Genomic DNA, 22,677 nt, shown 5'->3' on the forward strand with positions numbered 1-22,677 from the left:
ATTCATCCCGATAGTATGCTACATCCCCTATCAGAGGCATCAATTGACTCTCGTGGCACTGAAAGCTGTAGCCAGTCCGAGAACGGATGCTGAGTACGGATGCTGAGGTTGGTACTGCATTCCTCAAGATGTCCATTTTTAACAGCATGTGACTGCAGAGCGGGACAAACGACCAGGAACGGAACGAAGCAGACCATACATCAATTGAAAATTCGTAAGTAAACGAATGAAATGGGAAAATGATGTGCCTAGACGGAGACTGACATTCCGAATGTGCCTAGATGTATTGCGAACGCTATAATAAATTATTTCATATTGCAAGCACTTACACTAGCAGTCTTTTCCCTGGAGGGAGTTAATCCAGGCCGTTTTGCCTACGTTATTTCCTTAACTCGATAGTTCGAGAGGGACTTATTTTTTGGCTGATCCATTTGTCTTTTTATTTAGCCTATGCAAGCAAGTATATTATGGCGTTTTATAAATCAATCCCTGGATGCCATCCAGTGGAGAGTGACAACGCGCGCATCACAGGAGGACTACTAAGCCTATCTTAAAATTCGATCATATTTCCCTCGATTTTTTTTTCGAGAGAAGTATCACACGGTTAAAACATAAATGTAATTATGGAGATTTCAATGTGAAACTAGAGGTGTCCGAATATATTAAGAAAATTGTTGAACTTTATGACTGCGTATCCTTGAAGCTCACAGATGCCCGTATCTAAATATACACATGACATCAGAAATGAAAGCCCAGGGCGGACTTCTGTGTGAGCTGCAATAGAGTGCATTATTTATTAATACAAATAATAAACAGAGAGCAGTGAAATAGTGTATGGCTCCAGTGACACACATCCTCAAATTACTAGACTGCAGTTCAAATGTTATGTCTTAATTTACGCACAATAAGTGATTTTCCTTCTAATTTTACAGAAGGGTTGGAGAGATTTTATATTTGTTAAATTGCACCCTTCACCTTGCAGTCACTCTCTTGGAAGAGCTCTAATTCCGGAAGCCATGGCTAACAGAGGACCCAGTTACGGGCTGAGTAGGGAGGTTCAGGAGAAGATAGACCAGAAGTATACTCTGGACCTGGAGGCCAGACTGGTGGACTGGATCATCTTGCAGGTTGGGGGGGACATAGAACGACCAGAGCCTGGGAGACTAAACTTCCAGAGCTGGCTCAAGGATGGAACAGTGAGTCTCTGACACAAACTCTGGTTGACGTAACCTTATGCATGTCTTCATTATTCTAAACCTAACTCTTAAAACACATATACAGATCATCTCAGACTCTAATTCACCATGGTCATAATAGGCCATATTTGATAGCCTTTGCTATTATGGGGTTTCTTCTCCTGGTCCAACCACTGCCACCCCTAATGCTAGGTGGGTGTAGGCCGGTTGTATTCTGTCATTCCATTATTTCATCTCTCGTTGCAGATTCTTTGTAGGCTCATTAACAGCCTCTATCCCCCTGGTCAAGAGCCCATAAAGAAGATCCCAGAGACAAAGATGGTCTTCAAGCAGATGGAGAAGATCTCACAGTTCCTGCAGGCAGCTGAAGCTTATGGGGTGATCACCGGGGACCTTTTCCAGACCGTGGACCTATGGGAAGGTACAGCTCTTCTAATACAGTAGTGACTCCACTCCACCATACACTCACATGCAGCAACCGGTTAGTCCTTATGATAGATAACTTCAGGTATGTGCCATGTATGTGAATATAGCCTTTCAATATAAAATAACTTACTTTGTCAAATCATACATTTATTTTCTACAAAAACTAATTTTTATTATAACCAATGAGGGAACAACATGGACTACAGGAGACCGCAGAGAGAGCACTCCCCCATCCACATCGACAGAGCCGCAGTGGAGAGGGTCAAAAGCTGCAAGTTCCTCGGCGTGCACATCACTGAAGACCTGAAATGGTCCCTTCACACAGACAGCGTGGTGAAGAAAGCTCAACAGCGCTTCTTCAACCTCAGGAGAATGAAGAAATTTGTCTTGGCCACTAAGACCCTCACAAACTTCTACAGATGAGGGTGATGCGGTCAGCCCAACGCATCACCGGGGGCACACTGCCTGCCCTCCAGGACATCTACAGCACCCAGTGTCAAAGGAAGGCCAAGAAGATCATCAAGGACCTCAGCCACCCGAGCCACTGCCTTTTCACCCTTCTACCATCTATCTAGAAGGCGGAGACACTTCAGGTGCATCAAAGCTGTGATGAAAGACTGAGAAAACAGCTTCTATCTCCAGGCCATCAGACTGTTAAACAGTCACCACTAGCCGGCCTCCACCCAGTACCCTGCCCTGAACCTTAGTCACTCTTACTAGCCGGCTAACACCCGGTAATCTACCCTGCACATTAGAGACTGCTGCCGTATGTCCATAGTCATTGAACACTGGTCACTTTAATCATGTTTACATACTGTTTTACCTACTTCATATGTATATACTGTATTCTAGTATTCTATAACTACTGCTGTACACACCTTTTCTATTCATATACTGTCCATACAGTGTATAGACACCATTATAAACAGTGCATTCGGAAAGTATTCCCTTCACTTTTTTCCACATTTTGTTACGTTACAGCCTTATTCTATAATGGATTAAATAATTTTTCCCCTCATCAATCTACACACAATACCCCATAGTGACAAAGGGAAAACAGATTTTTAGATTTTTAGCCAAAAAATATAAAACAGAATGCCTTATTTACATAAGTATTCAGACCCTTTGCTATGAGACTCGAAATTGAGCTCAGTTGCATCCTGTTTCCATTGATCATCTTTGAGATGTTTCTATAACTTGATTGGAGTCCACCTGTGGTAAATTCAATTGATTGGACATGATTTGGAAAGGCACATACCTGTCTATATAAGGTACCACAGTTGACAATGCATGTCAGAGCAAAAACAAAGCCATGAGGTCAGGGAATTGTCCGTAGAGCTCTGAGACAGGATTGTGTCGAGGCACAGATCTGGGGAAGGGTACCAAAAAATGTCTGCAGCATTGAATGTCCCCAAGAACACAGTGGCCTCCATCATTCTTAAATGGAATAAGTTTTGAACCACCAAGACTCTTCCTAGAGCTGGCTGCCTGGCCAAACTGAGCAATCGTGGGAGAAGGGCCTTGGTCAGGGAGATGACCAAGAACCCGATGGTCACTCTGACAGAGCTCCAGAATTCCTCTGTGGAAATGGGAGAACCTTCCAGAAGGACAACCATCTCTGCAGCACTCCACCAATCAGACTTTTATGGGAGAGTGGCCAGACGGAAGCCACTCCTCAGTAAAAGGCACATGACAGCCCGCTTGAGTTTGCCAAAAGGCACCAAAGGACTCTTAGACCATGAGAAACAAGATTCTCTGGTCTGATGAAACCAAGATTGAACTCTTTGGCCTAAATGCCAAGCATCACATCTAGAGGAAACCAGGCACCGCTCATCATCTGGCTAATACCATCCCTACGGTGAAGCATGGTGGTGGCAGCATCATGCTGTGGGGATGTTTTTCAGCGGCAGGGACTGGGAGACTAGTCAGGATCGAGGGAAAGATTAATGGAGCAAAGTACAGAGAGATCCTTGATGAAAACCTGCTCCAGAGCGCTCAGGACCTCAGACTGGAGCAAAGGTTCACTTTCCAATGGGACAACGACACTAAGCACACAGCCAAGACAACGCAGGAGTGGCTTCGGGACAAGTCTCTGAATGTCCTTGAGTGGCCCAGCCAGAGCCAGGACTTGAACCCGATCAAACATCTCTGGAGAGACCTGAAAATAGCTGTGCAGCAACGCACGCCATCCAACCTGACAGAGCTTGAGAGGATCTGTAGTGAAGAATGGGAAAAACTCCCCAAATAGAGGTGTGCCAAGCTTGTAGCATCATGCCCAAAAAGACTTGAGGATGTAATCGCTGCCAAAGGTGCTTCAACAAAGGACTGAGTAAAGGGTCTGAATGCCTATGTAAATGTGATATTTCAGTTTTTATTTGTTATACATTTGAAAAATGTATAAAAACCTTTTTGCTTTGTCATTAATGGGTATTGTGTGTAGGGGGAAAAAAACATTTAACCCTTTTTTTCCATTTTCATCTGAAATGATATATCCAAATCTAACTGCCTGTAGCTCAGGACCTGAAGCAAGGATATGCCTATTCTTGATACCATTTGAAAGGAAAAACTTTGAAGTTTGTGGAAATTTGAAATTAATGTATAACACATAAGATCTGGTAAAATATAATACAAACCAAAAAACATGTGTTTTCTAAATATAAATGTTTACAGCATCTTTGAAATGCAAGAGAAAGGCCACAATATAATATTGCAGTTTAGGCGCAATTTAGATTTTGTCCACTAGAAAGCAGCAGTGTGTGCAAAGTTTCAGATTGATCCAGTGAAACGTTGCAATTTATTTTTTTATTTTATTTTACCTTTATTTAACTAGGCAAGCCAGTTAAGAACAAATTCCTATTTACAATGACGGCCTACACCGGCCAAACCCGGACAACCAGGGAGTCTGTAGTGACGCCTCAAGCACTGAGATGCAGTGCCTTAGACCACTGCGCCACTCGGGAGCCCAATATCAGACTATTTTGAATGAAGTCTGCCCAAGTGTGCAGAATTGGTCAGTTGATACATTTTCAAGTACATAACTATAGAGAACATACAAAAATTATATGGTAATACAAAATGTAAGTTTACACATTCCCAGGAATGTCATACATGATGGATCATTAGCTTATACACTAACTTTCACACATCTAGATGGCCGGGCGGGGTGGGTGTGGAGCCAGAGACAGCAGAGGTTCAAACTGTAGAATATTTTTGAATATAAAAATGGATTTTATCGAACAAAACTATGCTACATTTTATCTCTAGGACCGTTAGGATGACAAATCAGAGCAAGATTACTGAATGTAAGTACATGATTTACCTTCAGAGGTGAATGTATCAAACCAGTTGCCGTGATACGTTTTTTTTTGTTGTGCACTCTCCTCAAACAATAGCATGGTATTTTTTTCACTGTAATAGCCACTGTAAATTGGACAGTGCAGTTAGATTCACAAGAATTTAAGCTTGTCCTGGAAAGTTTGCTGTTACTTACAACAGTCATGCTAATCACATTAGCGCACGTTATCTCAACCGTCCCGTATACGGGACACCGATAAGGCTGCAATGTAACAAAATGTGGAAAAAGTTAAGGGGTCTGAATACTTTCCGAATTATATATATATACAGTACCAGTTAAAAGTTTGGACACACATTCAAGGGTTTTTCTTTATTTTTACTATTTTCATAGTTTTGATGTCTTCACTATTATTCTACAACGGTAAAAAATAAAGAAAAACCCTTGAATGAGTAGGTGTGTCCCAACTTTTGACTGGTAGTGTATATATATATATGTATTTATATAAATGATATGTATATATATATTTATATTCTGGTCTCTGACAATGCTTGTTCTGATATTTCTTAATTTTATTTTTCTGGATAATGTATGCATTGTTTGTTTTTTATTGCTAGGTATTATTGCACCATTGGAGGTACAAACACAAGCATTTTGCTGCACCTGCGATAACATCTGCAAATCTGTGTACGCGACCAATAGACTTTGATTTGACCTACTAAAGCCAAATATGGTATTGAAATGTCTGTCTGGTATTTTGCGTGACTACAGGGAAGGATATGGCTGCCGTGCAAAGGACCTTGTCGGCACTTGGCAGTATGGCACTCACAACGGATGATGGTCAATATCGTGGTGAACCTGATTGGTTTCATAGGTGAGGAACCAATCACGTTAGCTGTTTGTAATGAGTTGTACAAAACAGCAATGATACTGTATGTCCATTTCTTTATTACATACCACTCCAAAAAGAACTATTTACAATGAGTCGTATGACTTGACCCATCCCCCCTCTCACCTGTCTGTTTATGTATCGGTTTGTTTACGTTTCATTGCTGTAGGTGTAGGCTTTCCTATCTGACTTGTATCAGTTTGAATCTCCTGTACAAACATCCATCACAGCAGGTAATTCAACAGTTTTGTCTCCTGTGCTTTCAGGAAAGCTCAGGGAAACCGGCGGGATTTTTCTGAGGAGCAGTTGCGTCAAGGCCGCAGACTGATTGGCATGCAGATGGGCGGAAACTCGGGGGCGTCTCAGTCTGGCATGAGGGGGTACGGCATGCCACGCCAGATAATGTAAAAATGTCATTTGGCTCCCCTAAATGAATCCAAAGTTGCTCTCTCATTAGTTCAGTGGCAGCGTGAAGTTTCCCTGATGATCTCGCTATAGGGGCCCTAGATGTAACCTCATACTGAAAAGAGCACTATTACAGGGCATTACAGATGATGTCCTTCAATAAGCCTTTGTGTGAGCTCACAGTGGCTCTTCTTCACTCAGTTACACAGTCAGGTGTGTCATTTCTGTCGGAGTGGATGTTGTTTGCGCATCAGACGGGTGTTCAAGGTTTCTGTCAACACGATTGTGACATGACAGCAACTGTGCAATTGTCCAAGAAGAAATGTTATTTTGAAAAGTCATTGTAATGATAGTCACGATAGTATTAAATTACAATATTCTTTATTCAGGTAATTTACAGCACCACTAGTCTTATTCTTTACTACACTGTGGAATGTGAATGCAACGCACTACAGCCATTTTTCTTTTTATAGAACTACCTTCGTTGCATGATTTCTTTATGAAAAATGTTCATGTTCAGTATTGAATGTTAAGTTAAATACTTGTTAAAGTACTTAAATTATATGTATTTTTTTCTTGTTTCATTTATGTTACTTAATGTACCCAGATGTATGAGTACTGTATGAAATGTCTAATAAAAAACATGAGCTGGCGCACACCCCAAAAAGTTGGTAGAGGTGCTGACTAATGACGAGTTAACTCTAGGCTATAAATATAAATAGAGTTGCACACTCTATATACAAGCTCCCAGTAATTTATTGGGTAAAGCACCAACATTTTGTCATCACTGTGCCTTCTTCAGTGTAATGTCATGAATGCTTGAACCAGGTTATGTAGACAAAGTGCAATTAATGCAACCAATGACAATAGTGAGGGGTGTGTCATAATTATTAGGGTGATGAGAATTTACAAAAATTTAACTGTTAAAAGACAATAGTTTACAACATGTTGAATATAAATTATATGGCTATTGCAGTGGAGGCTACTGAGGGGAGGACGGCTCATAATAATGGCTGGAACGGCGCTAATGGAATGGCATCAAACACATAGAAACCATGTTGTGTTTGATACCTTTCCACTAATTCCGCTCCAGCCATTACCACGAGCCCATCCTCCCCAATTAAGGTGCCACCAACCTCGAGTGCGCTATTGTTATATTGCAACGTAATTAGATATTATACATACATTTAGTATTAGCATCAACATACATTATTATTGAACTACATTTCATATACATATTTAATTGTTTCTTTCATTTAATCTTTGTTACATGTCATCTTTTGGTTCAACCGTAATGCACAATCAGCATCATCAACAAAGGGAACATCTTGTGTGCACGCTGATAAGTTGTTGAAAGAATATGTTCATTTAGTAGACTTGTTCATAAAAACGGAGACTTGTGTAGTGTCGAGTTAGTGTGGCTAATTATGCTGTAACAAAGGAGTCCGCTTATACTGAGCTTTGATCATAAGTTTTATTCATATCACAAGATTTCAGCATAAGTTTACAGATGTATATAGCATCCGGAGAGCAGTGTCCGAAAAGAATATGTCTGCTGCTCTGACCTTCTTTGTTCCCATCCAGTACTTATAATCTTTCCCAAAATATGGGTGGCTCCCTCTACTGTCCAATCAGACTCTGTCTGTTCTATGGTGTCACTCTAAAACTACTCCCTCTAACACTGAATAAACAGCCTCTCAGGTTCCCCTTAAAAACATTAGCAAAGTCATAATTCTTAATACACTACACTTGTTCATAGAAACGGCCTGAGGGCAAAGTCAATGTTCAGACCACTAGGGGTCAGTGTTTTTAGATAGGAGATCCAGTAGGCCTCCCTCTGTAGTAGCAGGGTCTCGACGTTACATCCTCTCCTTGGTAGAGTAACATGCTCGATACCTGTGTATTTGAGGGAGGAGATCAGATGGTTAGCTTCAACGAAGTGAGCTGCTACTGGATAGTCAGTGTTCTTACACCTGATTGAGCTGCGTTGTTCAGCTGTGAGTTGTTTTAATTGTCTATTCGTTTGTCCTACGTAGGCTTTCCCACATGAACAGGTGATGAGATATTTTACTCCCTTTGTCCCGCATGAGATAACACCCCTAACAGGGATTTTTCGACCTGTGTGTGGGAGTCTGAAAAAATATGTTTTGTAGTGCTGTCTCGCTGTGCACATGAGCCACATTTGTAGTTCCTATTTAAAATGGGTGCCAAGAGTGTCTGAGTGGGCAGGTCAGATCTCAATAGGCTGTTCCCAATATTGTGGCCAGGCTTGTAGACCACCAGTGGGGGTTACTTGAAGAGGTGTGCATTTATTTTGTCTGATTGCAGAATATGCCAGTGCTTTTCCAGGATTGCTTTCATTTTCTACGAACACTTGGTGTACTTAGTGCAAAAGACTGTTGTGTTATTTTTCTTCTTTGGTTGAGTTTTTATTTTCATCATTGCATCATCAAGAGTTTTGTCCTTCTAGCCTCTCATTTTGAATTTGTCTGTCATTTTCTTAGCATTGTTGTCAAAATCTGACTGTTGGCCACAGATGCATTTAACCAAGCACAACTGGCTATACGTAAAAATGTATGCACACATGACTGTAAGTCGCTTTGGATAAAAGCGTCTGCTAAATGGCATATTCATTATTATTACTTTTATATGGTAAACCATTCTTAAGGGGAAGGGGATGCACACTGTCCACACATAGCAGGGTGTTGCGGTCTGTGGGCTTTGTGTATACCTCTTTGTGTAATGCATTATTCTCGTTAATGATCCATAAGTCCAGATAGTTTATTTTTCTCTCATCAGTCTGCATGATGAATTTGAGATATTTAGTGCTCCCATTTAGCAGAGTTTGGAATTCATTTAGTTCCTGCTGACTTCCTACCCAGAGCACAAAGACATCCTTGATATATCTCTTCCATAGGATTTTAGAAAGTAGGGTGTGTGTGTCTGTTTTGTAAATTAATGCTTCCACAACTTGTTCCACATACAGATTTGTTGATGATGCTTATTGTGCATTACGGTTGAACCAAAAGATTGCATGTAACAAAGATGAGATGAAATGGAAACAATTAAATATGTATCTGAAAATAAATTAAATAATGTATGTCTATGCTAATATTCGGAACAAAAATATAAATGTAAAATGTTGGTCGCATATTTTATGAGCTGGAATATAAGACCCCAGAATTTTTCTATACACAAAAAGCTGATTTCTCTCAAATTTTGGGCACACATTTGTTAACATCCTTGTTAGTGAACGTTTCTCCTTTGCCAAGATAATCCATCCTCCTAACAGGTGCAGCATGATTAAACAGCATGATCATTACACAGGTGCACGTTGTGCTGGGGACAATAAAAGGCCACTCTAAAATATGCAGTTTTGTCACACAACACAACGCCACAGATGTCTCAAGTTTTGAGGGAGTGTGCAATTGGCATGCTGACTGCAGGAATGTCCACCAGAGCTGCTGCCAGAAAATTTGTTAATTTCTCTACCATAAGCCACCTCCAACATCGTTTTAGAGAATTTGGCAGTACGTCCTCACAACCGCACACCATGTGTAACCACGCCAGCCCAGGACCTCCACATCCGGCTTCTTCACCTGTGGGATCGTCTGAGACCAGCCACCTGGACAGCTGATGAAACGAGAAGTATTTCTGTCTGTAATAAAGCCCTTTTGTGGGGAAACAGTAATTCTGATTGGCTGGGCCTTGCTCCCCAGTGGGTGGGCCTATGCCCTCCCAGACCCACTCATGGCTGCGCTCCTGCCCAGTCATGTGAAACCCATAGATTAGGGCCTAATTTATTTTTTTCAATTCACTGATTTCCTTACATGAACTGTAACTCTGTAAAATCATTGACATTGTTGCGTTTATATTTTTGTTCAGTACTTTGTACATTATCTAAATATGTTGCTATATATATAGTCTAATATATTCAACAAGCTGTAAACTAGTCTTTTAACAGTTTCATTTCTTTTCATTCTCATCACCCTAATAAATTATGACACACCCCTTCACTATTGTCATTGGTTGCACTAATTGCACTGTTTGTCTACATATCCTGGTTCAAGCATTCATGAATTTACCCTGTGATGCCAAAACAGTGGTTTACCCAATACAATACTGGAAGCTTGTATATAGAGTGTGCGAGCAACTCTTACATTTTTATAGCCTAGAGTTTGTGTGAAATGTAAAATGTTATGGAATACATTTACTGAACTCTCCCCTATTGGTTTATCATTCAAACGCATCTAGGCCTGTATGGCGTAAATCTTTCATGTTGGTTTAGACCAAACAATCTCCCCCATTTGTCCTTTCCTCCAACGATGTACTGCTCCTTGCCACAGGCTGGGTGGATCTTAGCCATCTCTGCTGTCACAGTCAAGCACCAGATGGTTCTCTGGGTAATGGCAAATTCTGGGATGTAGTTCCAGCCGCTCCTGTGCACATGTCCTTGTCATTGATAAATGACAGTTGACCATTGACAAACAACCATAGGCCTCTGTCAAATATGTTAAGGTCAGTAGGTTCAGAGTAAATGTTAGCCATAAGATGTGACAAAATTAATTCCAGAAGTCAAACATTTGTTTATTCAATAAGAGGAAACTATATCCAGGTACTATTCATAACCACAGAATGGGACTAAATTTCGTATTAGGCTGCATGCATTAATTAATTTAAAATGGGTAACCTAATGTCAATAGTAACAGAAAAAAATGGAATGTTAAAAACAAACCAGACAAACATTTATACTAAAACGGCCTTCCTCTGGGAAGACTACAGGTGGACGACAATCCTCTCAATCAGCCGGGGTCTGTTTATCTTTATCCATCTTTCCCTAAAAAAATAAAAGTTTACATTTTCAATGCAATATCTATGGAATATTAACCCATAACACAAGCTAAAACAGATCCCCTAAAAAGTCCTGTATCTTTCCATTTGGTTGAGATTCCACAAGCATAGGTGATACCAGCTTAAATAAAACAAGGTTTCCCTTGACAGTGATCAATATTCGACACATTCATTGTTAAGAATTAACATTTGACAGTGAAACCCGATGAATGTTGAGAATGTATTCTGGCCTCCAAGGTCAACTACACTTTCTTACAAATACGCCACACCACAAAGTATGATTCCTAAGACTGACTCGTCATAGTTGAAAATTACCTTAAGGTTCATGTAATGTTCCTCACTGCTACAGTGGACTGATTTGGCTGTTTTCTCATTGGTGTAGAAGATGTTGCACAGCTTGCAGAATAATCCAGTCCTTGGTACCAGATAGTCTAACCCTGCAAGTAAAAGGAGAGAAAAAAAACACAATAATATAATATATAATATGCCATTTAGCAGACGCTTTTATCCAAAGCGACTTACAGTCATGCGTGCATACATTTTTTTTGTGTATGGGTGGTCCCGGGGATCAAACCCACTACCTTGGCGTTACAAGCGCCGTGCTCTACCAGCTGAGCTACAGAGGACCACAACATGTTTGTGTTCTGACGATATGGCACTAAAATATATTTATTAGATCCCTGTCACTCGATAATTAAAAAAAAGGCAGCCACACAAACAGAAGTCTGTTTTTCTCCAGCCTCTTACCAACAGGGTTGTCAGGTTGATAAGGACCCAGAGGTTCCTCCTGCTTCTCCTCCTCCTCCTCTTCTCCCTCCGGGATAGCTTCCACACCACTGGCTTCCTCACCCTCAGGGTCCCCACAGACCCCCTCACTGTCAGACACAGGGCTCTGGACATCCTGGCCATACAAACACAATCATGTCTATCACTCATTTGTTCTAATTAGCCTGAGACCAACACCAAGAAATATCTTCACTCTTCTCTGTGCGAAGTGCATTGACTGATTACTTCTTGACTAACCGGTAACTGTAAAAGGATTGTTCACGAACATGTCAAAATTAAATACATAAATAATCAGCTAGCATTTAACTAAAAAGGCAACCTTTCACCTTGTTTAAATTAAGGAAACAAAAACATAGCAAATAACCATCTCTTTCACTTCTGGAGAGGGGCTTTTGGCTGACTGGCCATTGGTCTTTTCATCTCCATGGTGATCTCTTGATCTTCTGTTTTTCTGACCGGCCAACCACAGCTCATATTTGACTGGTGGTTTCCTGGATCAGAAGAGCAGAATACAATGTCATGCAGTACTACATCATGAAAGTGTACTTAGATACAACCCTCATACAGTCCAGTTTAACCATAGATCACAACATTATTTATCAGATAATTTTATTGGCTGTATATTCTTCCAATAGATTCCAATCAATTAAACTGGCAGTGGACATGGACTGAATAGGATACTAGCATTCTTCAAATTCCATTTAGTCTAACTATCATTTCCATCTACTCTACTGCATATTCTTAGGGGTCATTGAAAATTATTTACCAGTATATTAGTGAGTCTCCCTTTTTGCACAAACTGACCCTTAACAGGGTACCGTAAAACTTGTGTGGACGTTCGAAGTACTTCACCATCTTCTGTGCGGCTTCCACACTCTCCAACTGGATATAACACTGAAAGAAGAATAAAAATCCATGTGAGAGTCCGTTATCAATAGAAAAACAAACTCCCCCCTAAAAAATGGGCCGGTGAAACTTTACCTTTCCATGACGCCAGTTCAAATTATAGCCAGTGATTTTCCCGAAAGGCTGGGCAAGTCGTAACAGAGAGACGTCCGAGTACTTCTGGAGTGGAAGCATACAAATGTAGATGGATCTCCCACTAGGACTCTACATTGACAGAAACAAAGTCACATTACACATAGTATGCATCTTTGTGTTACAAATATTGACTATGCTAGGTGTGTAGTTGAGTTTATAACTAAATTCTTTCATCAGATGCATACTACACCATTTAGCAGACACCAAACCCACCTCCAACTTTTTCAGTGAAAAGCACATGCTAACATCGACACGTTTCCGCAACAACTGTCCTTTGCCTTTGTAGAATTTCACCATTTCACGTACTTCCTCTGTAGTTTCAAGCTCTAACCATGCCTGAAAATATAGAAAAAGCTCAATGTCATAAAAACTAGGACAGCAAACGCTTGCACAAATCAGGGTTTGAGTAAAACTCTTTCCTGTATGCCAAAATACGTGAATGTCAAATTGTTATTCACCTACGACAACATTATTTCCATCCCATAAAGAAAACTAGATAAGTACCATACAAAATAAAACACACTGATCCCCAAATAACATATCTGCAAGTAACATAACTATGAACATACCTCCTGTCTGACGAAGGATATGTAATGGTTGACAACTTTCACATTTGCCCGCTCTGCCAGTTTCAATAGGGCCACCTCCACGCTTCCATAGCCCTTTCTAATTGGGCTAATTTGGACAACTTTTCCATCCTGTAGAAAACAATTTTACTGAGCAACCTACTATCAATAACGTTGGATAAAACAACTCTTCTACACTTGACACATTCCAAGTAGACGTTTCTCAATTTGTCGTTTTTGGAGGAATACCAACCCATGAAGCATCCTTTGACTCTGCAAATAAAAACAAAAGTAATTATTACTATAAATGATGATCTGCAGATTATTTTCTTAATGTGTTATCCACACAGGCTAAACCGTAATAATTGTTATGTCCTTTGCTGCCAATAAATAAATGTTTTGCATCATTCATTGCTTACCCAGCAATGTGTCCCCTCCAGTATTGTTGTCGAGTTCATCCAATGTAACAAAATCATCCATATTCTCAGGGAAATCCATGTCATCCATATTGTCCTGTTGGAAATAAGTACAGAACATCAATAAGTTAATTCACGAGTTTCAAGTTCCACAGTGCTGCACCAGAATCATATCAAATACTTGTGAGGTTGCAATTGGAAACTGTCAAAAGCAGCTCAAACACTGAACATAAAAGTATGCAAAACTGTATTCAATAGTCTTGAACTATGATATAGAGCCATGTCTCTTAAAGCTAGGAAGTGAACTCTGTGGCTGCACTATTACAAAGGATATTGTAAGCTGTAATTTGTTATTCAAACCTCTTGGTCAGTCCAGGTTAACCATGTTAGGGCTGAACAGATAGGCATGTCTACTGATCCATACATCTACAATGTTTGGCTGACTTTCGAGTGCTTAAGCACCTGTTCTGGATTACTACTGACAGTCTAGGTTTTCTGGAAACAATTGGAGCTTGTACAGAGATGTCTCGATCACCTTTGATATTCAACCATGGAATATAAAGGAGACCCTTCAAAGCTTATCTCCATCTGATTTGTAGGGCACTCATAAAACGGATGGAATTAATAACCCCTGAGCACATCATATACCCTACATACAGTGCCTTCAGAAAGTATTCACACCCCTTGACTTTATCAACATTGTTGTCACAGACTGAATTTAAAATGTACATTGTCAAACAATACCCCATAACGTCAAAGTAGAATTACGTTTTCAGAAGTTTTTGCAAATTAATTTAAAATTAAAAGCTGAAATGTCTTGAAGTCCAATAAGTATTCAACCCTTTTGTTATGGCAAGCCTAAATAAGTTCAGGAGTAAAAATTTGCTTAACAAGTCACATACAGTGGGGAAAAAAAGTATTTAGTGTAGCCACCAATTGTGCAAGTTCTCCCACTTAAAAAGATGAGAGGCCTGTAATTTTCATCATAGGTACACGTCAACTATGACAGACAAAATAAGAAAGAAAAATCCAGAAAATCACATTGTAGGATTTTTTATGAATGTATTTGCAAATTATGGTGGAAAATAAGTATTTGGTCAATAACAAAAGTTTCTCAATACTTTGTTATATACCCTTTGTTGGCAATGACACAGGTCAAACGTTGTCTGTAAGTCTTCACAAGGTTTTCACACACTGTTGCTGGTATTTTGGCCCATTCCTCCATGCAGATCTCCTCTAGAGCAGTGATGTTTTGGGGCTGTCGCTGGGCAACACAGACTTTCAACTTCCTCCAAAGATTTTCTACGGGGTTGAGATCTGGAGACTGGCTAGGCCACTCCAGGACCTTGAAATGCTTCTTACGAAGCCACTCCTTCGTTGCCCGGGCGGTGTGTTTGGGATCATTGTCATGCTGAAAGACCCAGCCACGTTTCATCTTCAATGTCCTTGCTGATGGAAGGAGGTTTTCACTCAAAATGGCCCCATTCATTCTTTCCTTTACACGGATCAGTCGTCCTGGTCCCTTTGCAGAAAAACAGCCCCAAAGCATGATGTTTCCACCCCCATGCTTCACAGTAGGTATGGTGTTCTTTGGATGCAACTCAGCATTCTTTGTCCTCCAAACACGAGGAGTTGAGTTTTTACCAAAAAGTTATATTTTGGTTTCATCTGACCATATGCCATTCTCCCAATCCTCTTCTGGATCATCCAAATGCACTCTAGCAAACTTCAGACGGGCCTGGCTTAAGCAGGGGGACACGTCTGGCACTGCAGGATTTGAGTCCCTGGCGGCGTAGTGTGTTACTGATGATAGGCTTTGTTACTTTGGTCCCAGCTCTCTGCAGGTCATTCTCTAGGTCCCCCCCGTGTGGTTCTGGGATTTTTGCTCACCGTTCTTGTGATCATTTTGACCCCACGGGGTGAGATCTTGCGTGGAGCCCCAGATCGAGGGAGATTATCAGTGGTCTTGTATGTCTTCCTTTTCCTAATAATTGCTCCCACAGTTGATTTCTTCAAACCAAGCTGCTTACCTATTGCAGATTCAGTCTTCCCAGCCTGGTGCAGGTCTACAATTTTGTTTCTGGTGTCCTTTGACAGCTCTTTGGTCTTGGCCATAGTGGAGTTTGGAGTGTGACTGTTTGAGGTTGTGGACAGGTGTCTTTTATACTGATAACAAGTTCAAACAGGTGCCATTAATACAGGTAACGAGTGGAGGACAGAGGAGCCTCTTAAAAGAAAAAGTTACAGGTCTGTGAGAGCCAGAAATATTGCTTGTTTGTAGGTGACCAAATACTTATTTTCCACCATAATTTGCAAATAAATTCATTAAAAATCCTACAATATGATTTCCTGGAGAGAAAAAAATCTCAATTTGTCTGTCATAGTTGAAGTGTACCTATGATGAAAATTACAGGCCTCTCTCATCTTTTTAAGTGGGAGAACTTGCACAATTGGTGGCTGACTAAATACTTTTTTCCCCCACTGTAAGTTGCATGGACACACTGTGTGCAATAATAGCGTTTAACATGATTTTCCCAAATCTCTGTACCCCACACATACAGATAATTGTAAGGTGAATTTCAAACACAGATTCAACCACAAAGACCAGGGAGGTTTTCCAATGCCTCGCAAATAAGGGCTCCAATGGGTAAAAAAAAATGACAAAAAAGAGAGACTATCCCTTTGAGCATGGTTTAGTTATTAACTACACTTTAGATAGTGTATCAATACACCCAGGCCACTACAAAGATAGAGGCATCCTTCCTATCTCAGTTGCCAGAGAGGAAGGAAACTGCTCAGGGATTTCACCATGAGGCCAATGGTGACTTTAAAGCAGTTACAGAGTTTAATGGCTGTGATAGGAGAAAACTGAGGACGGATCAACAACATTGTAGTTACTCCAGAATACTAACCTAAATGACAGAGTGAAAAGGAATAAAAATAAAAATATTCCAAAACATACATCCTGTTGCAATAAGGAACTAAAGAATACAAAGCGTTGTGTTTGGGGCAAATCCAACACATCACTGAGTACCACACTTCATATTTTCAAGCATGGTGGTGAACGCATCACGTTATGCGTTTGCTTGCCATAGTGAAGGACTCGTGAGGTTTTTTTGGGATAAAAATAAACGGAATGGCGCTAAGCCCAGGCAAAATCCTAGAGGAAAACGTGGTTCAGTCTGCTTTACAACAGACACTGGCAGACAAATTCACCTTTCAGCAGGACAATAACCTAAAACACAAGGCCAAATCTACACTGGAGTTGCTTACCAAGACGACATTGAATGTTCCTGAGTGGCCTAGTTACAGTTTTACGTAAATCTGCTTGAAAATCTATGGCAAGACTTGAAAGTGTCTGTCTAGCAATGATCAACAACCAACTTGTCAGAGCTTAAATAATTTTTACAAGAATAAATGTGCAAATATTGTACAATCTAGGTCTGAAAAGCTCTTAGACTCACCCAGAAAGACTCAGCTGTAATCGCTGCCAAAGGTGATTCTAACATGTATTGACTCAGGGGTGTGAATAATTCTGTAATTTTTTCCATAAATTTGTTTTCACTTTGTAATAACAGGTATTGTGTGTAGATGGGTGAGGAAATCAAATTTTCATTCAGGCTCTAACAGCAAAATTTAGAATAAGTCAAGGGGTATGAATACTTTCAGAAGGCACTGTACATAGTGTGCTATGGTACCAAGCAAACTCAATATTCCAACAATCCATGACTCAAACCAGCCACTGCTGACATGAGTCACAGAAAACATCTTGACTGTTTGTCTAGATTGATGAGGTTCAATCTGAAGTTTCAGGAAAAAATTATTTGCCACTGAAACCTCAGCCAGATTTCAGTGGTTCTAGGCATAATATGGCCACATCTGTTTCAACTGATCAGTGGAGGATCTCAACCAAACTACATTCTCAGCGAAGCTCCCAGAACTTCAACCAAGTTGAAGAGTTGAAGCACACATGCTTTAAGAACCCATTGCTAGGAACCCACATCTTGGTTACTTGACAAACGTATTTTCAATTATGAGAACAATAAGCCTTTCTTTGTTGGTTCCGGTCACAAATATGAATGACAAGAATTTCTTACATCTTCATGAAAGCTCTCCTTTTCCATCATGTTCTCCATTGAGACATCAGCATCACACAGAGCTGGATCATCGGCAGCCTTTATGTCAGAAGCCTCCAAGGTATTGTCTGCCAACAGTTCTGAGATTTCGGGTTCCCCCTTATCTTTAGAATCAGCCACCAGAGAGGCACTTTTGGAAGGAGCAGGGTTTTTAGTATCAACACCACTTCCAACCTCGTCATCTAACAAGCTTTGTTCAGCTTTCACCTGGACGCCCTCTTCGTCTAGATCTTTGTTTTCCAAATCAATGTCCTCCTCCTTGATATCCTGCTTGATCACTTCCTTGACCTCCTCTGAGGTAATTTGTTGATCTTCTCCTTGTTCCAATACTTTCTCAGTAGGTTGTTTGCCTGTACTGGGTTTCTCTTTGTTCGTGGAGTTTGAGGTCTTGCTGGTCTCCTCACTCTTGTGTCTGCTGCTGCGGCCTTTACTGGAATCTGCTCTTCTGGATGTGGTGGAGTCAGGACTTTCTCTACAAGGCAAAAACCATTGAGGTAAACTTCCCTGACACAAACTTCCTGATGAGTCCCATAGCCCCAGTTGAAGGACTCTTACTTACCTCAGGCGCTTCAGTGACAAGAATACTTTGACACTCTTTCCATTGATCTTGAGGGGGTTGGAGTGGTAGTACTTCACCATAATGTCAGCATCTTTCCAATCTACCATCTCAATCAGGGCCTGCAGATGAATAAGGGAGAATTCATTAGACAAAGCTAGAGAAGGTGCTGCATAATGGAGGTTTTGGTGTTGAATTGATCTATTCTAGTCATACAATCCCATGCTATTTAGAATTTTTTATTGTTTTCTATTTGAAATCACCAGAGAAATTTGCAGAATTGAATTGATCACACTTCAATTCCATATTGCGCGAACCTTACCTGATCACCTGAAAATGTTGAATGCCGCACATCCCCAAACATCTTGGCGAGATCGAGAATCTCTGGTTCTCTTTCCTTCCCAGGAGGTAGGCGGGAAAAACAAACCACTGTATTGGTAACTTGTTTGGTCTGCCGTTTTTCTGGTGGTTCATCCAACCTTGGCGGCTAAAGGAAAAAACAAGCTCATACTGGGATCTCTGTGATTAAGAATACAGAATCTCAAACTTTTAAGAGGCAGGTGCACTTACATGTATACTGCACACCATAGGTGACAGGTACAGAATCAACTTATTTCCCTTCACGAACGCTTGCTTTTCACTGAAGTGATTCACCATATTGACTGCCTCTTTGTGCGAACCAAACTCCAGGAATCCCTGTAACAAAAATACAACACTGGATCATCCAATAAACGTTAAACTACAGATGTAACTTTTTTTGGGTTGAGATAATGTTAAAAAAATAATAATAATCTGCAAAATTTAACTTTTTGGGCGACCTGACCAAATTCACATAGAAATGAGTTATAGATCTGTAATTCTCATTGAAAGCAAGTCTAAGAAGCGGTAGATATGTTCTATGTGCCCTATTTCTATGCTTCCCGTGCTTAAGTTTAGTATTTTACGTTCGGTTTTGTACACCAGCATCAATCAGCTGAAAAGACAACATTGCTGGCTATTGAAAAGCGGTTTAGATGGCACAATGATTCTCTACACTATACTTGCTCGATTTGTCACATAAACTGAAATTAGGCGAACTATTAGAATTTTAGCAACCAGGAAATGGCGGAGCGATTTCTGCATAGTGCATCTTTAAGAGATGAGTGCCTATTCCTCCGTAAAAAAAATACAAATATAAATGTGTGTAATTTACCTTGCAGGGGAACACCAGATGTTTTACAACTGTGCCGAATGGCTTAGCCAAAGTCATCAAGTCTTCAACACCAACAGAGCCAAGGGGAAATTTTGTGACCACCACCTTCGTGCCAGCCTAAAGCAAAACATAATCACACATTCAAGCACGCAGCTTTAAATAAACAACATCATAAGTAGCCAATTAAAAATTATCTATTTATAAGAAAACATTGCCACAAAAGGGACATAATTACCTTGGGCTTCAAATGGTGTCTTTCTGGTGCTGACCAGACTTCACCTAAAGATGAAAACATGAAAGGAGATAGTATTTATTTTGAAGTGGTTTGCAATTGGGCCTTATTTGGTCTGGATCAAACTTGATTTTGGAACGGGACTCGGGTTATGACCTCGTACGCGGTCTGAGCCATGTTGTCTCTTGTAAGGCATAGCAGGACGTGGCATTTTTCTGGGTGGTGAAATAGCATCTCTACTTGGGATGGAGTTGGACCTGGAAGGTAATGTAAACAGTGCTAAGTAAGATGAGGAACAGCTAATGGTTTAAATCATGACATGCCTATTTTCAACATAAAGATTCATTTCATGCCCCTCACATTTCCCTCCCGGTATCACGTATTTTCCAATCTGGATATCTGTAAAAAAAAATATATAAAAAAAAGAAGAAGAAAAAAATTGATTTTTTGACCTGTATCAGTCCATTTTCTAAATGTTTCACTTTGCATGGAAACACTTACAGACGCAAGAGTTCTCGACAGCCCTCCACATGGCGTAATCCATTGAGATGATCCTTCCATGTCTGTGAAAAAAGCAAACTCATATTAAGCAAAATGAATGCCATCATGGAAGGTTGAGTGTTCTGATTAAAATTATATAGCTATACAGTCCAACTGCAAGAGTATTGAAATATAACAAAGCTTACCTTAGAAGAATTCAACATGCAGAAGCATAGAGAGCATGTGTGTGGGTAAATCTTGGGCACAACTCCATGAAAATCATCCACTTGATAGGAGAAAGGAAACTTTTGCTGGCTGTCGGATATTTTTCCCCTTGAGGACCTAGTGTGACGGGAATTTCTCCTTGCCTCAGTCCGCTCTGGTCGACTGTGAATCTCCACTCTCCTATAGTCAGTGTCACAATGGCTGTTGGACTGGGGAGGGACTGCAGGGGGACTGTCCTGTTTGCTGCGGTCTCCATCATCTGTATCCTCCTGCTGGCTGTCTCTCTTCGGGGAGGCCTCTCCCTGCCCCTCTTGCTTGGCTCGTTTGGCCTTCAGTTGCATTATCAGATAAGGCAACGTCTCCACACTTATCTCGTTCTCTGGAATCTGGGCCAGAGCATCCACGTCTTCTGGAGAGAGCCCCAGAGTGGCATATAAATTCATAGTGCTCATCACTCCATCACCAGATCCTTGGTGTGCAGAGCTGTGACCCTCACTGTCCTCCATCCTCAAACCTCCAGGGAACAGAGAAGTTTATTCTGAAATTGGGAAAAAAACGATGTTCCGTCATTTCAACTGATGTAACTAAAGCAGCGTTTCCCAAACTCAGTCCTCAGGACCCCAAGGGATGCACGTTTTGGTTTTTGCCTTAACACTACACAGCTGATTCAAATTATCAAAACGTTATGCTTAGTTGATTATTTGAATCAGCAATGTAGTGCTACAGCAAACACCTAAATGTGCACAGAGTTAGAGAAACCTTGAACTACAGCCTATGAACATGTCTAGCTAACTCAATGGTTGGGTAAAACGTGTGTAGGCCTTAGAAGAGCCTTCGGAAGAAAGTATCCTTCCCACAACTGTGAAACTGATCTTCAATCATTCAATAATTAGTTAGTCTTCATTTGCTGTGAGTAATTAGATGTCAATTGATGTCACTCATTGAAATAAAAATAAGTTTCCCAGCCCAGAGCAACATAGTTGCAAGCTAGCTACAGCGGCGGGGGCCTTCCTCATAACAACAGCCAGTTGTTGTTAACTAGCTAACTATGCATCTTCAGTTCGGCAAAACGAAGCACAATATATTCTCACCCCAATGAAAACATGAGTTATCAAGTAAGTACCATGTAGCTATAACGTTACTGCATTAATGGCATTATTGTTAACTTGTTGCACGCACCGCTGGAGAATGCTGCCTTGCCGTCCACAGCCAGGAAGCTAACTTAGCCAGCAAGAAGCTAAGCATAGCTTTTAGTAAATATAGCAAGATATCAGCGTTTCGGAGTGAATATTTATGCATTAGGTTCAACTACTAGCTACATGGAAAATAAATTGTGAATGCTGTAAAACATACCTTTTAAGAAGTCCCCTTTCAGGTATTTCGTAAAATTTGGTGGCTACAGTCTGGCCAAATTTATTTATAACTAATCAATCTACCAGCGTCTCGTCAGCGACATTAAAAAAGTAGCTACTCCCTTAACTGAATTTCGAATCTTTTCAAAATAAAAGTCCCCCACGTAATTACATGAACATTTATTTATTCATTATATATGAAAAATAATTGTCTAAACATTAACTATGATCCATATTTAAGTGACATTTGCATTAAATGTGGATTTTAAGACATTTTCCTAAATTAAATAAATGCACCCAATGCATATTGGTATATAGAGAAACAATTCTGTAAAAGTGTGGTTGGGAATAATCAGTGGCCTCTGTAGAATCAATATATGGTGTTATTTAATTGGGTGCTCTGGTCTAAATAAACAGCGACACGTTCTACTCACCCACTCCATAGCTCCCAATGCCTATAAATAACTTATTGGTTTATAGAGAAAAATGTATTCTATGTGCCGATGTAAAAGTGGGGTTGGGAATACTCAGTAGGGTCTGTACAATCTATGTGTACGGGATAATCAACAAGGGGCTAGTCTCTAAAGGCTTCATTCATACATAAACGATATTTAAATCTGAACTTGTTCTCTAGCA

At 40.4% G+C, this 22,677-nt stretch overlaps 2 protein-coding genes across 5 annotated transcripts; one reads left to right on the forward strand and one right to left on the reverse strand.

The window, feature by feature from the left end:
* LOC121580250 (transgelin-3) lies at nt 1-6,958 on the forward strand. Its single transcript, XM_041895306.2, has 5 exons — nt 1-214; nt 983-1,196; nt 1,443-1,617; nt 5,686-5,788; nt 6,070-6,958. Exons 2-5 carry the CDS (start codon nt 1,017-1,019, stop codon nt 6,209-6,211), a joined length of 600 nt encoding a protein of 199 aa, XP_041751240.1. The 5' UTR covers nt 1-214; nt 983-1,016; the 3' UTR covers nt 6,212-6,958.
* A 3,816-nt stretch (nt 6,959-10,774) lies between these two features.
* Nucleotides 10,775-22,155, reverse strand: LOC121579575 (matrin-3). 4 transcript variants are annotated; one of them, XM_041894295.1, is made up of 21 exons: nt 22,043-22,155; nt 20,671-21,227; nt 20,486-20,547; nt 20,345-20,383; nt 20,141-20,241; nt 19,988-20,031; nt 19,753-19,869; nt 19,131-19,256; nt 18,883-19,047; nt 18,564-18,682; nt 17,966-18,476; nt 13,872-13,965; nt 13,706-13,725; nt 13,456-13,584; nt 13,100-13,222; nt 12,827-12,955; nt 12,612-12,739; nt 12,222-12,336; nt 11,807-11,960; nt 11,375-11,496; nt 10,775-11,045 (listed from the first exon to the last, which is right to left on the reverse strand). In XM_041894295.1, exons 2-21 carry the CDS (start codon nt 21,193-21,195, stop codon nt 11,007-11,009), a joined length of 2,862 nt encoding a protein of 953 aa, XP_041750229.1. In that variant the 5' UTR covers nt 21,196-21,227; nt 22,043-22,155; the 3' UTR covers nt 10,775-11,006. The 4 variants fall into 4 exon arrangements, with proteins under 4 accessions (XP_041750229.1, XP_041750227.1, XP_041750228.1 ...); XM_041894293.1 differs by having other exon boundaries at nt 12,210-12,336; nt 22,043-22,154; XM_041894294.1 differs by lacking the exon at nt 22,043-22,155 and adding an exon at nt 21,869-21,909 and having other exon boundaries at nt 12,210-12,336.
* Between the last annotated feature and the right edge of the window lie 522 nt (nt 22,156-22,677).

This window comes from Coregonus clupeaformis, chromosome 13, assembly GCF_020615455.1.
Source record: "Coregonus clupeaformis isolate EN_2021a chromosome 13, ASM2061545v1, whole genome shotgun sequence".
NCBI lineage: Eukaryota > Metazoa > Chordata > Actinopteri > Salmoniformes > Salmonidae > Coregonus > Coregonus clupeaformis.

What these genes read in the sequence shown, in the direction of transcription:
- LOC121580250 (XM_041895306.2), top strand. Translation starts at nt 1,017, where the DNA reads ATGGCTAACAGAGGACCCAGTTACGGGCTGAGTAGGGAGGTTCAGGAG. An exon ending in GCTGGCTCAAGGATGGAACA is followed by an intron (nt 1,197 to 1,442) that starts GTGAGTCTCTGA and finishes CTCTCGTTGCAG; the next exon opens with ATTCTTTGTAGGCTCATTAA. An exon ending in GACCGTGGACCTATGGGAAG is followed by an intron (nt 1,618 to 5,685) that starts GTACAGCTCTTC and finishes GCGTGACTACAG; the next exon opens with GGAAGGATATGGCTGCCGTG.
- LOC121579575 (XM_041894293.1), bottom strand. Translation starts at nt 21,195, where the DNA reads ATGGAGGACAGTGAGGGTCACAGCTCTGCACACCAAGGATCTGGTGAT. An exon ending in AGTCAAAGGATGCTTCATGG is followed by an intron (nt 13,585 to 13,705) that starts GTTGGTATTCCT and finishes TGTTTTCTACAG; the next exon opens with GATGGAAAAGTTGTCCAAAT. An exon ending in TCAACCTGACAACCCTGTTG is followed by an intron (nt 11,497 to 11,806) that starts GTAAGAGGCTGG and finishes TTTTACTTGCAG; the next exon opens with GGTTAGACTATCTGGTACCA.